The following is a 14,219-nucleotide window of genomic DNA, read 5'->3' on the forward strand; positions in this document are numbered from 1 at the left end:
CTGAAAGTATTCATGGCTGTGGGAGAAGGAAGGGGCTTGGCTGTTGGGTTGAAGGCTCCTGACAGTTGGGCAACGAAGTCATGGTGGCAGAGTGGCCGCATCCCTGTCTACCTGGCCGCCATGCCTGACCACCCTGTGCTTTCTGTTCTACCCAGATCACCATGAGGACCTAGGGCATCTGCCTGCGGACTGTCCCCCCAGCCGGAAGTGACCATGGCCCCCCGCAAGAGGAGCCGCCATGGCCTGGGCTTCCTGTGCTGCTTTGGAGGCAGCGACCTCCCTGAGATCAACCTCCGGGACAGCCACCCCTTGCAGTACATGGAGTTCTCCAGTCCCATCCCCAACCCAGAGGAGCTGAACGTCCGCTTTGCAGAGCTGGTGGTGAGTGAGGGGGTGGGAAGGGAGGGGGGTTGGCAATGGGGAGGGCCACGGCTAGAGCAGGCAGAGCCAGACAGAGGGCAAGGGCCCATGTGCCGGCATCTTCACCTCCTGAAACTCTGCTTGGGGCTGAGGTGAGCCCCGAGGACATTTCAGCTATGGGGGAGAAACAGAGTTACTCGCCGGGGTTGGCACCATGAAAGGTGGACCTCCGTCATAGCTCCACTGGATTTTAGACCTCGCGGGGTAGCAGCAGGCTCCCATGAGAGGAGCAGGTCCACGCCTTTGTGAAATCAGGCAGTGAGGGGCCTTAGAGAACATCAGAGCACTTGTCAACTTTTTCTCTTCTGCTCGCTGGAATTTCCCTGGGATCCTTTTATCTCGAGCACAGAAAGAAGAGACAGGGTGGAATTCTGTAGGCGGACACTGGGTACCTCAGAACAGGGGGTGATTTTCTTCTTTTCATTGAAGTATAGTTGATTTACAATGTTGTGTTAATTTCTGCTGTACAGCTAAGTGATTCAGTCATACATATGTGTACATTTTTTATATTCTTTTCCATTATGGTTTGTCATAGGATATTGAATATGGTTCTCTGTGCTCTACAGTAGGACCTTGTTTATCCGTTCTATACATAATAGCTTACATCTGCTCATCCCAACCTCCCACTCCATCCCTCCCCCAGCCGCCTCCCCCTTGGCAACCACAAGTCTCAGAACAGGGGATGATTAACCAGAAACAGGAAGGTAGAGATGCCTGTATCACACCTGGAACGTGGGTAGGGTCTGGGATGATGACATCCCATGTCTAGCCTGGGGAAGACAGAAGCTCTCTCGTTTATACTGGTAGCAGCTCTTCCTGACCCTTTGTGATACCCATTCAGACCACAGCAGCACCCTGTGTGTGACATGTCATACTCTGACCGCAAGGAGACAGAACAGGAAAGAAGCATGATTCCTCCCTTGGGAGGTCTGATGGTGAGACAAAGCCTGCACACCAAAGAAAGTCCCGGATTGGGGAGCAGGACCCCTGCCCAGGACTCGGGCCTGAACCCTGGCAGAGGGCAGTAAGCACAGGGTCATCTACCATTAATTCCTGGTCACTCATTCTCACGGCTGGCCTGTAGAGAAACAAGGCAGTGTGATTGGGAACGGGGTTTCATACTTGGATTCGGTCACGGATGTATCTGATTAAGGCGATTCAGCTCTGCAAATCACAGGACCACTATAAGATGGGACCATGCACGTGATGAGAAACAGTGATCCGCCTTCCTCATCATATCAGCTTCAGGAAAACTCACGGTCCTGATTCATGCCTTTCCTCAGGGTGGGGCCGGAGGTGGGAGAGAACAAAGCCTTTACTAGCGTAGAATAGCCTTCGGAGCCTGAGCCGTGTTAGTCCTGCAAGATCTGTTTTTTATGCAGAATACTGCTGATGCCAAATATGTGGGTTTTCCCACATCAGGCAGTTCTCCAATTTTATACAGACATCAACTGGGCGTCCTACGATTTAACTCAATTCTGACATTTACTACCCAGAGTTAGCGCAGACCCCTCAGGTTAAGGGCTCAGATCCACGAGACAGCCCCCAACTTCAGACGCCCACCACAGGTGGTGGGTCCCAGCTCCCCGACATTTCTGTCCAATGTGGCTGCAAATCGGGGGTTCCCACCATCCCCTCCTCGGGTTTGATAATTTGCTGGAACCGCTCGCTCACAGAAGTCAGGGAAACACTTTATTTGCTATTACCAGTTTATTATAAAGGATATTCTAAAGAATACATGTGAACAGCCAGATGAAGGTGTACGTAGGGTTAGACCCAGAAGGGTAAGGCTCCTGTCCTGAGCGCAGGAGTCTGCCCGTGTGGAGTTTGGGCTTCCCCACCCTCGCATCCCGTGGATGCATCCACCCAGCCGGAAGCTCTCTGAGCCTTGCCATTTAGGGCCATTTATGGCAGTTTCGACATGATAGATTTTTTTAACTTGATCTTTAGCCCTTATCTCCCCAGAGTTTGGGAAGTGAGGGTGAATGTTCTAGGCTTCTAATCAAGGCCTGATCCTTCTGGCGACCAACCTCCACCTCGAAGCTATCTAGGGTCCACCAAGAGTCACTTCCCTAGGAGAAAAGAGGCTCCTATCACCCAGGAAATTCCAAGGGATTTAGGAGCTCTGTGTCAGGAACAAAAGATATTCCTATCACTTCTATCATTCATGAAATTCCAAGGGATTTAAGAGCTCTAGGATAGGAGCTGGGAATGAAGATAAAAAATATATTTCTTGCATTAATCCCGGGCAGGGACATCTTCTTGAGCAGAGCATGTGAGTTTTGAAAGGACATGTCAAGGGGTGTTCCTTCCTTTGGCCCTTTTAGTCACCAAGTATTTATTGAGCATTTTAAGTGGCAGGGTTTTTTTTTTTTTTTTTTTTTACAAGGTACTTTGGCAAAAAAGGATGAGTCAGACCCGTCTTGTCTGCAGGAAGACTAGCGTGAGGTATTGATCAAACAAATGAAGAATAGTTCTTGAGAGACTGCTGTGTGCCGGGCCCCGTGGGGCTGCCAGGGATTTAGTGACGAACCAACAGGAGTAGTTCCTGCCCCCAGGAACATGAAGCCGAACGGGAAGGCCGATCTTGAACAGTAGGGATAATGTGGTGGGTGTTTTGAAAGGAAATGTTTGGGGAGCTGTGGGAGTGTCTAGCAGGGAGCCTTCTTCTAGACCGGCAGTCATGGTGTCTCCTCTGAAGCAGTGACACTTCCATGGAGATCTGAAAGCACAGCGATGGTTAGATGAGTGAATGGAGGTGCAGAAGAGGGCCACGGAGTCCCCCGCAGAAGCAGCAGCAGATGTGAGAGTCTCAATTCAAGAAAGAGCTGGGTCCTTTCGGGGGGAGCACCATCACGATGAGAATAACCAAGGATTTTGGATTCGATCCAAAGGGTGACAGAAAGCCACCGAAGAGGTTAAGCAGGGTTTTGAGGTGTTCCTAAAAAAAAAGTAGGGTCCCTCCATCCAGGGTACCCAGGGTGGGAGAACGGACACATCCACTCACAGGAGAATCTCTTTACTCAGTAATGACACCTTACCTTTATAAGTTGTAACGGTTGTCTAATGTTTAATTTAAATATGTATGTCACAGAGCTAATAAATGAGATGACCAAGACTTTATAATTAAAACAAAACCCTTGAGTATTCTAGAAGTTACTGTTTTTTCCCCGGGAAAATGGAGAACTACTTTTTCTATGTGTATATTTTTATGTAATTAGCACTCTGTTCCTGGTTCAGGGAAAACATGCCCTAAAGCAATAATGTTAGATATTAAAGATTAAAATCCAGTGCAAAAAAAAAAAAAAAAAGGTCTGTGTAGACCATTGGGAGGCTCTTGGTGCACTCCGAGCTGGGGAGGATGGTGGCTTGGACTAAAGTGTTAGCAGTGAGGATGGGGAGAAGTGGACAGATTCAAGAGCTGCTGAGAAGGAAGTACAGGATTTGTTGGGATGGGTGAGTGAGCAGGAACTGGAGAACACCAAGTTTCTTACGTGAGGTTGTGGGTGGATGGTGGGACCCTGTACAGGATAGGATGTGCCAGTGGAGACCCAGACTTAGGGTCTGGGTCTGATGAACAAAGTTTGCGTATGTTCTCTATGCCTCAGTTTCCTCACCTGTAAAATGGGCTGTTGCAAGTTTAATGAGTAAACCTTAAGCACTGAGAACAGTGCCTGGCACATCCTGACACTGCATGAGTGTGGGAGGTACCTGAGGGTCACCAAAGTTGATCAGTATAGGAGGCACCTGGGTGCCAGGATCGGGAGCTCAGGACACTGGTGAGCTGGAGGTACAGGTTTGAGAGAGTTTAGGATCGTCACTGAGTCCTTGGAAATGGCTGCGAAGGCTTCACTCCGGGGAAGCATAGAGGGAGGGGAGGAGAGGACCCAGGATGGTGCCCTTTGGGACTTCAATGTTGGATGGTAGGAGAGAGGAGGAGAAGTCGGGGGTCCCAAGAGGAACATACAGTGAAGCAGGAGGGACTGCCCAAGAGTGTGGTTGTCCAGGAAACCAGGGAAGAGAGACTCAGTAAGGAGTGGATGGTCCGCAGAGTCATGGACTACCTGGGCTGAGCGAAATCGCCAAGAAAGGTCCTTCGATTTAGTGACAGAGACCACTGGTGAGAAAAGACCAGTGTGTACACAGCCGGAGTACAAGGTTGAACATAACTGCTCTGGAGTTCAGGAAGGGAGAGGTGTTCTTACCTGGGAGGGGCTGTGGAAGGCTTGTGGGAGGATGCTGACTTTGAGCTCGGGAATTAGACCAGGGTCCACAGGATGGGTGGGCCAGGAGGGCAGGCCGGGTGGAACTAACTGCATAAGCAAAAGTAGAAGAGATGGAGTCTGTGCTGGGCAGTGTCAGGTGCACAGAACTCTATCTTTTTCTTTTATTTCTGATTCTGACCATGGAAAGGAAATGCTTCAGAAACCTTGAGCAGGGTCTGGGGACATTCCTGGGATATGAAGAGAGTGGTTCTAGGGAAGAACCTTCCTTTAGCATTAGATCTGCTGGAGTCTTTAGTTTGAAAGGCAGGTGACCCGATGGGCATAGTTTCAAGTTCTCTTTGAATGTGCCATTGAGGATGGCAGCCACTGGTCACATGGGGCTGCTGACACTTGAAACATGGCTGGTCTGAACCAGCATGAACTGTAATGGGAAATCCACACCAGATTTTAATGACTTAGTTTGAACAAAAGAATGTAAAATACCTCATTGATCTTTTTTTTTTTTTACATTGATTATATTTTGAAATGACCATATTTTAGATATTTTTGGTTAAATACAGTGTATTATTAAAATTAAGTTCAACTATTCCTTCTTAATTTTTTAAAGTGACCAGAACAATTTTTTAAATACACGTGTCTCACATTATATTCCTCTTGGACAGTTCTGATCTATGTGAAGGAAAGTCTAAAATGTTCTCGTTGAATAAAAGTAAAGGACAAAAAGTGTAGATATTGATATTTAAGACCCTTGTACCTTCTTAGATAGTACTTTCACTATCACTTTAGAAAATGTAAAGATTAGTAATACTATGCTTTTTTTTGTCTTAATGTAAGTTTTGCTTTTATTTTTTTTTAAAAAACCTTACAAGGAAGAATTGAGCTGAAAAGCACATTATGTTCCCATGGCCCACTGACTATTTTTTTTTTTTTTTTGATGAGCCCCTGCATAACTCATGAATCACAGGAGAAGAATTTTCAATAAGAGAACTTTTTTAGGGGCCATTCAGCACAGCCAAACCTATAAAATCATCCCAAACTACCGAAAGAGTTACCCTAAATTTGATGATGTCAGAAACTACCCAGTCCTGCTCCTGGGGAGGCGTGGGCCAGCTGCTGGAGCCCAGCCTGCGTGTGTACAGCCTTGTCTTGGTGGTGGTGCAGCCGGAGGGCTATCCCTGGCAGGCACACCTCCATGGGAAGCAGACCTCCCGTGGCATGGCGTGCCCTTGTTGCCAGGAGAGATGCTCAGCTCATCATCTTTACCAGGTCTCTTCAGTTGTGCTGGGACCCATGCTGAGGTTGGGGGAACCAGAGAATTTCTGGGGGAGACACTCAAAAGGCACGGAGACTTGAAGGGTGAGGGCAAAAACTGGATCAGTAGACTGATTTCTTTCTTTGTCAAGCCTTGATTTATGGTGTTGACAAGCTTAAGAAGGACAAGGAAGGAAGACAGGACACTCCAGGCTAGAGGACTAGAGGCTAGCAAAGCAATACGGGAGATGGGCAGGGAACAGGGGACCTGGATAGGAGGAGCCAGGGACGGGGACAGGAAGTGAAAGATGCTTGGATAGAAGCTCAAGGGCTTGCTGCAAGGAGATGGGAGGATGGGGCTGAACTTCTAGAAAAAGAATTTCCCTATCATATCTTTGATGCTCTTTGGAGGAGGACAGCAGGCTGAGGGCTTTGAGGGAATTCGAGGGAACTGTAATTTCCTGTAGGACCGAATATTCGAAGGTCAACCATGTCTGGGTTTTAGATCTATTTCTTGTTGTCTTTGCAGGATGAATTGGATCTCACCGACAAAAACCGGGAGGCTGTGTTTGCACTGCCACCTGAGAAGAAATGGCAGATCTACTGCAGCAAGAAGAAGGTGCCCTCTCTGATTCCCTTCTGCTGTCCCTCAGGGTCCACAGCACAGCAGCCCTTGCCTCCATGCTTTGCTCATTCATTTAACCAGTATTTATTGTACACCTGTCCTGTTCTAGGTGTTGGAGGAGTGACAGTGAATAAATCAGGACAAAAATAATCCCTGCTCTCATGGAGCTTACACTCAGGGACATAGGATTCTGGTTTTCAAAAATCCTGTAAGCAGGTGCCCACTGGGTTCCAGGAGTTGGTGCTGGGTAAGGGAGCTGTACGATAACAGGTCTAGGGAATTCCCTGGTGGTCCAGTGGTTAGGACTCCGTGCTTTCACTGCTGTGGGCCCGGGTTCGATCCCTGGTCAGGGAACTAAGATCCCACAAGCTGCGCGGCCAAAAAAAAAAAAGTCTAGATTCCTTTCTTGTGCCTGTGCGTATGCGGAGAGGGTGTGTGCCCTGGGCCATACCTGGGGGCAGCTCTGTTGGAAGAACTCCATCTGGGGGGAAGTGAGTGGTCTCTTCTGGATCTTTAGCCCCACCCCCACCCCCCACCCCGTCCCAGGCTGTGTCCCTGTCCCAGGGCAGCGTGCACACCAGGGACACACACTGGTCTCCACTCTCCCCACCCTTTCCTCCCTTTCCTCCCTTTGCTCCTCTCCTTCATTAAAAGATGTCAGTCCCCTGCGCTTCCCTGGTGACGCAGTGGTTGAGAATCCGCCTGCCGATGCAGGGGACACAGGTTCGTGCCCCGGTCCGGGAGGATCCCACATGCTGCGGAGCGGCTGAGCCCATGAGCCATGGCCACTGAGCCTGCGCGTCCGGAGCCTGTGCTCCGCAACGGGAGAGGCCACAGCGGTGAGAGGCCTGCGTACCGCAAAAAAAAGAAAAGATGTCAGTCCCCTGAATATGATCCTCCCTAGAAGGATGTGCCGGGCCGCAGTCAGGTCTTAATTGGGTTTTATCTCCTCCCTTCTGCTTTTCCAGTGGCTGTGCTTTCTGCTCTCTTCCTCCATCTCTATGTCTCTTTCTTTCATCTCTTTCTCTCTACGTCTCTCTTGCCACCTTTCTATTTGAGCCTGTTTCTTTCATTCTATTTTTCTTTTCCTGGCCCACCTTCCTCCCCACCCCTCCACCCTCTCGTTTCTCAGGCCTGCAGCTCAAGAGTGTATAGGTGTTTGGGAGCTAGGACCTGGTTCTTCCCACACCTGAGGCTCAGAAGTCTCCCTTCTGGGAGAAGACGGGCAGGTCTGGGATGGTTTGGAGCTGTTTCTCCTTCGTGCTCCTTAGAGCCCATTCCTGGCTCTTTTATAACTCTTCTCGCTCAAGATATTTGTTCCGGGCTCCATACTGGGCCAGACCGAGCTCATAAAATTGGTCACTATTCTAGAGTTGGAAGGAACCGAGGAGCAACCCAATCTAGTCTTTCATTCTACACAGGAGGCCAGGAAGGCCTAGAGAGGCCTTCACGCAAAGTCACCAGCCAGTCGTGGCAAGTGCTGCAATGATGCTGGAATGCAGGCCTGCCAGAGCCTTGAGAACCTGCATGCACTGCAAGCCACTGTCTAGTAAACTCAGTGTGCATGTATTAAGCACCTGTAGAATACTGCGCTCTGTGTTTAGGAATCTCATTGGGAGGAAAGCAAGGTCTTTCAAAAGCTCGAGTCGTGGAAGGGAGGGAGGGAGAGAGGGAGGGAGGAGAAAATTAATTACAGGAGTAGCTCATCCTATCTCGTGCCTCTCCACTTTCCAAACTGATTTACTCTGGAGGTCCCTGACGTTGATCCCTTATGCAGCTAAAATTAAAAACGCACTAAAATGTAAGGACGTCTCTCACCACCTTCCAAACCACGTTGTGTGTCATCTCCCCACACACTTTCGCACCCCCCTCTCTTTCCACATGGTACTTCCTCTTGTCTCTAACACCCTCCCCCTTTCTTAGCTTCAGTAATCTTGAGTAACTCAGCCCAGTCCTCTCAGACCCCCTACCCCAGCCCCCGCATGAGCCTTGTGTGTTAGATGCCCCCCACCCTGGGTTTCCATGGCCCACAAATGGACGTAGAGCACCGGTCACCCTGCCTCTGGCACAAGACAGACTACTACGTGGATGACTTTTTGTTCAGTACTTTCAGGGTTCAGTGCAGTGATTGGCATGTAGTAGGTGCTCATTAAAGGCATGTGAAATGGCTAAATGGGGAGCCAGTAAAGGCAGGAAAGTATGTGTTTCATGATAACGTTCGTTTATGTTCTGTGATCTCCTCTCTAAGGCGGAAGCTAGAATTTGGGGACTTTGGTCATAGATACCCACGTGAAGTCACAAAGACCCGATCAAGCCAGGTTTCTCACTGATCTAAAATTTGGATTTTTTTTCTTTTTTTTTTTTTTTGCGGTATGCGGGTCTCTCACTGTTGTGGCCTCTCCCATTGCGGAGCACAGGCTCCGGACGCGCAGGCTCAGCGGCCATGGCTCACGGGCCCAGCCGCTCCGCGGCATGTGGGATCTTCCCGGACCGGGGCACGAACCCATGTCCCCTGCATCGGCAGGCGGACTCTCAACCACTGCGCCACCAGGGAAGCGCTAAAATTTGGATTTTAAGAAACAAAATCATGAAGCCAGAGTGGATGAGGCTGAGGGATGCAGGGCAAAGTCCAGGCTGGCTGGCAGGCAGGTGGCTCAACAGGAAGGTTCTGGAGGTGGTAAATGTTCATGCTAATTTGAAAGCAGGAAATTGGCAGAAAGCAGATGAGGGGGTACCTCCAGATGAAACAGGGACAGGAAGGAGGAGGGTGTGTGTAATGCTCAGAAGCAGACCCGCTGGCCGGAGGAGAGGACTGGATTTTCAGTCAGCATCAATTCTTGTCCAGCTCCCCTCATTCCTGCCCACACTTGGGGAGGACTTGAGGCTTTCTCTTGGGGCCCGAGGGCCATGTCTCATCTGGGCTCTACCTCCTAGCTGCACAGACCCTTCCTCCTTCCAAACCCAGGGCCTTGGGAGTGTCTTTTTCCCTCCTTTTTTAAAGTTACAGTTTACTGAGTACCTTCTATGTGCTAGGCGCTGCACCAAATGCTCTGTGTCAATCAGTGCTTCCCAAACTGTCTGAGAGAAAGACCAAGTTTTTAAATATCCAAACTGTCACCGACAAATACTTTTGTAAAATACAATGAGAATGATATTATCAGAAAACAATAAAATTTGAAAAAGGAGATGTACGAAATATAAGCACACATTTTCATTAGATTCAACAGACTTAAAATTGTATTTTATTAAATAGAGTCAGAACAGATATAACGGGGGAAAAAAATAATTTATTTTTAATTGTGTATATTGTTTGAAAGTGTATACACCTGTGTGGTTTCTGCCTCTGTCACTGGCTGGTCCTGAGATTCGATGTCCACGATCTGCCTTTTGCCAAGGAGGAAATGGAAACCTGGGGAGATTTTATAACTTCCTCGAAGTCACCTCGTCTAGGCTGGGCTAGGAGATGAATCTGAATGCTGACCTGGGACGAAGCTCAGGGTCTCAGACTGTGGGCCTGTCTTGCCGGGGGGTCCATCCAGTCCTTCATCTTGTTCCAGGAACAGGAGGATCCCAACAAGCTAGCGACCAGCTGGCCTGACTATTACATCGACCGCATCAACTCCATGGCCGCGGTGAGCCTCGCCTCTGTCCTGCCCCGGCCCTGCCTGGAAAGGCTCTGGGGAGAGTGGTCATGATCCTCCCCTGCACCCCACAGCCCACCCTCTCTGGGGATCAGCAGCTTTTCAGTTATTCTCAAGATTTTACCCTGATCCCTCTCTCCCCTGTGTGACTTTAGGTCCCCCCAAACCACTGAAACATTTATTATGTATATATCACACAGCCTTGGGAAATAGTCTGGGCTGGTCATTCTCCCCATTTTACAGATGAGGAAAGTGAAGCCTGGGAATGGCTCTTCTCAGAGTCTGTCACTCTGTCTTAGTAAACCATTCCCTGAGGCCTCACCATTCCTGAGGCGAGGGCGGCCCCCGGGTCACACTCGGGCTGGGAGCGGCAGGGAGCTGGGAGACAGGCAGTCCAGCGTGACCTCTGCCCCCTTCTCTGACCTCAGATGCAGAGTCTGTACGCGTTTGATGAGGAGGAGACGGAGATGAGGAACCAAGTCGTGGAAGACCTGAAGACGGCCCTCCGGACACAGCCCATGAGGTGATGTCCCCTTCCCTCACTTCCTTCCTCGTCCCCTCACCCAGTGGTCCCCTCAGCTTCCCGAAGCTTCACGCAGAGCTCTGCTCCCATCCCAGTCCCCTTGGCCAGCTCCACTCTCCAGCATCCCCTAGAGCTCATTTTACCTCCTTTCACATCCTGGCTCCTACACCCCCTCTGTGAGGAGCTGGGATGCTGCCAGAGGATGGGCATGTTGGGGAGGGGAGATGAACATGGGAAGATGAGATCAACCTCAGATCCTGAAGAGAAACTGAAGGCAGGTGCTTGTTTTATTGGGAAGACAGAACAGGATGGGGGGGGGGGGGGGTTGGGCATACGGACAGGTACACAAGAAAGAGCTGTGCACATGAGGGGCCCCGCGCCAGAGGGGTGAGTGTGGGTGAGAAGTACTCCAGCCACTAGGGGGCGATGTGGTGTCTCTGGATGAGATTTCTCCATCTAGAGTGGGAGCAGGCAAGGAAGGGGGGGATGGGTGTCCCAAGGGCTGAAAAGAGCCTCTCCCCACGTCCCAGTCCACATTGTGAAAGGGCCCAAGAGAGCCACAGGCTCCTCTTGTGTCTGGCAACTCATTCTGGCTTGTGGGAACCGACTCTCAACATATTCAGCAGTTTTGCAAGCTGGTTGTTAAACATAGCTATGATGAAAATGTAAATTACATCAACTCGTGATTAAATAAATGCTATCAAAAACAAAGGCAATTAAGTGCTTGAAACTTATCACTCCCTAATTACCTGATGATTTGACTACATTTTACTGTTATGTATGCTCTTTACTGTTACCTGTGCTCAGTGACTTTACACCCAGTGTGTGTGCCTGGTGGGAATATGTAAACGGTGCATCTCTTCCCAGCTCCATGTTCAATGACACACATTGACACTTTGAAATCAGATATGCTGGCGGTATTTATACTATGGAAATTGGCAAACACCACAATCAGGCCTTTTCTTTCTCTAGAGCTCCAGTTGTTACCAGTACAATGATCTTCATGTGTGTGTGTGTGTGCGCGCGCACGCACACGTGCACATACGCACGCGTGCACATGTGTGGTCTAGGTTGACCCAGGAGCCTGGAAATAGCCTCAAGGAGAAAGGGAGCCCCCTAATCCCTGCTTGTTGCTCAGGCGGGGTGGGGTGGGGGCCTGGTATGGGCAGGGGATGCAGGAAGGATGAGGAAGTCAGGAAGTAGAAGGGCTGAGGGGAGGTTGCCGGGTTCATCTCCCACTTCCATTTATTTTTTTTTTCCCCCATAATAAACTTCTGATTACAAAAGTCACACACAGTCATGGTGGAAATTTTGTGGAATACATAAAAGTATAAAATAGAAAATAAATAATACCTATTTTTAACAATTTTAAGAGTACATTCTATTTTTCTAGGCGTATTTCTTTAATCATGTAGAAATACAAACGCACTGGGGGTCAAATGTACTAATTATATGTAGTGCTTTCCTCACCTTCATTTATGACATTTCCTCAGATCATTAATTATTCTACTGAATCAAGGGTTTGAAGCCTCTGTGTGTGTGTGTATGTATGTATGTGTGTGTGTATGTGTGTGTGTATGTGTGTGTGCGCCATGGATGACTTTGCCACCCACGTGAAACCTTTTGAGTGCTTACCAGAGCGATGTCGTTAAACAGTAAAATAGATAGAAATAGATAAAGTTAAAAATGAGCCAATTAAATTGAAATACAGTTAGCAAAGTTTAAACATTTGTGAGATAGCAATAAATGTACTTCTTTATGCCTTAAATAATAAGAACCGGCAACCACCGTAATTCTGAAGCCCTGATGAGTGGAAATGATATTTTGAGATACTTGTAACAACTGTAATTAAAGATGAAAACAGCTGTGATTTCTTTGTGCGACAAAGTCACAGATCTGCTAATGCCACTATAGTTTATTGCCTACGTTCATCACTGAAGGAAATGCTAAATTTCAGGTAGAGGTTTTACCAAAACTAAAAGTGTAATTTTCTTTTCCCATCCAAGTTCATGGACCCCTGAATGTTAGCCGTAGACCCCTTAGGGGAACACAGATTCCAGGTTAAGAACCCCTGAACTAAAGGGTTTTTAATGTTTTTTTTGCTACCCTTCAAGATAACTCAGATGTTTTCTTAGGGATCCCTTGAAGAGTGCCTTCCCCAGCCTTGATCCCTTGTTGCAGTGACTCTGATGGCTCCCATGTCTGCAAGTCCTCCTTGTTTTCTGACTGTGATTCTCTTAATTCCCATCGTCGTTGGTGATGAGTCTTCGGGTTTAACAGCCATGATAATTATCCTAATAATTATCATGATCATCTCTTTCACATATACACCTTCATAGCTGTGTAACCCACAGTCAACGACGTGCAAATGCATGGTATTTAAAATGCAAATAAGATCTGAGTCTTGTGAGGTGATAGGATTTTAGCGCTTTAGGTAAATTTTACAAGTGAACCAAGGGGCTGCTGTCGGTGGGACACAGCGGTACCCAGGTAAGGGGTAGCTGTTTGCAAAATGCATACAGAATAATATGCAACTGCAGGATACCTGTTTTGCTGATGGCTCTGGTCTGGGCAGGTTTGTGACCCGCTTCATCGAGCTGGAGGGCTTGACCTGTCTGCTGAACTTCCTCCGGAGCATGGACCACGCCACCTGTGAAAGCCGCATCCACACCTCCCTCATCGGCTGCATCAAAGCTCTGATGAACAACTCCCAGGGGCGGGCACACGTGCTGGCACAGCCCGAGGCCATCAGCACCATCGCACAGAGCCTGCGCACGGAGAACAGCAAGACCAAGGTGGCCGTGCTGGAGATCCTGGGCGCCGTGTGCCTGGTGCCTGGCGGCCACAAGAAGGTGCTGCAGGCCATGCTACACTACCAGGTGTACGCGGCCGAGCGGACGCGCTTCCAGGTGCGGGGCTGGTGGAGGGCTTATGTAAAAAGAGCTGAGGAGCCTTAAGAGAGGGGCGGTTTGGCTGGGAAAATGGACTCCTCACTAGACCGTGGGTTCCTTGAGACTGGAATATTGGTCTGCTTCATTTTTGTGGCTCAGTGTCTCTGAACCCAGCACCTGGCTCATAAAGGGGCTCAGTCAAGAAATATTGACTTGAATGCCATTGCTGGAATGGAGATTTTAGGCCCGATGCCTGGGCCAGTGCCTACTATAGGGGCACTGGGACGAGTCCTGGGAACTCAGGCCATGCTATGCTCTTTTCTTCTCCCTGACCTGCTCCAGGTAAAGAGATAGACAATAAGTATAATGTCTTGGTACTGAGTCTTAATAGATATGAACGGTTATCACAAGCATTATGGTTTATCCACCACTATAGACTATATGTTTGTTCTGTCATCAAACATTTTAAAGCACCTACTCTGTTCAGAAAATGACCCCTGGCCTTTTGCAGAAGATGCAAAGGAGGTAAAAGGTAATATCCATGCTATCAAGGAGCTGGGCAGGGAATACAGTTACTCTCGGTATCCTTGGGGGATTGGTCCCAGGACCCTCGTGGATACCAAAATCTGTGGATACTTAAAT

General features: G+C 48.8%; 1 protein-coding gene across 4 annotated transcripts in view; it reads left to right on the plus strand.

Annotated features, from left to right (window-relative positions):
- The first annotated feature begins 213 nt into the window (after positions 1-213).
- The window catches only part of DAAM2 (dishevelled associated activator of morphogenesis 2), a 44,662-nt gene continuing 30,656 nt past the window's right edge, over positions 214-14,219 (plus strand). For all 4 annotated transcript variants that reach the window (XM_065885224.1, XM_065885225.1, XM_065885226.1 and 1 more), the window contains exons 1-5: positions 214-381; positions 6,427-6,516; positions 10,080-10,154; positions 10,592-10,686; positions 13,262-13,595. In XM_065885224.1, the coding sequence (XP_065741296.1) occupies positions 214-381; positions 6,427-6,516; positions 10,080-10,154; positions 10,592-10,686; positions 13,262-13,595 (762 nt within the window). The remainder of the gene's footprint in view (positions 382-6,426; positions 6,517-10,079; positions 10,155-10,591; positions 10,687-13,261; positions 13,596-14,219) is intronic.

This window comes from Phocoena phocoena, chromosome 10 (assembly GCF_963924675.1).
Source record: "Phocoena phocoena chromosome 10, mPhoPho1.1, whole genome shotgun sequence".
In the NCBI taxonomy this organism is placed as follows: Eukaryota; Metazoa; Chordata; class Mammalia; order Artiodactyla; family Phocoenidae; genus Phocoena; species Phocoena phocoena.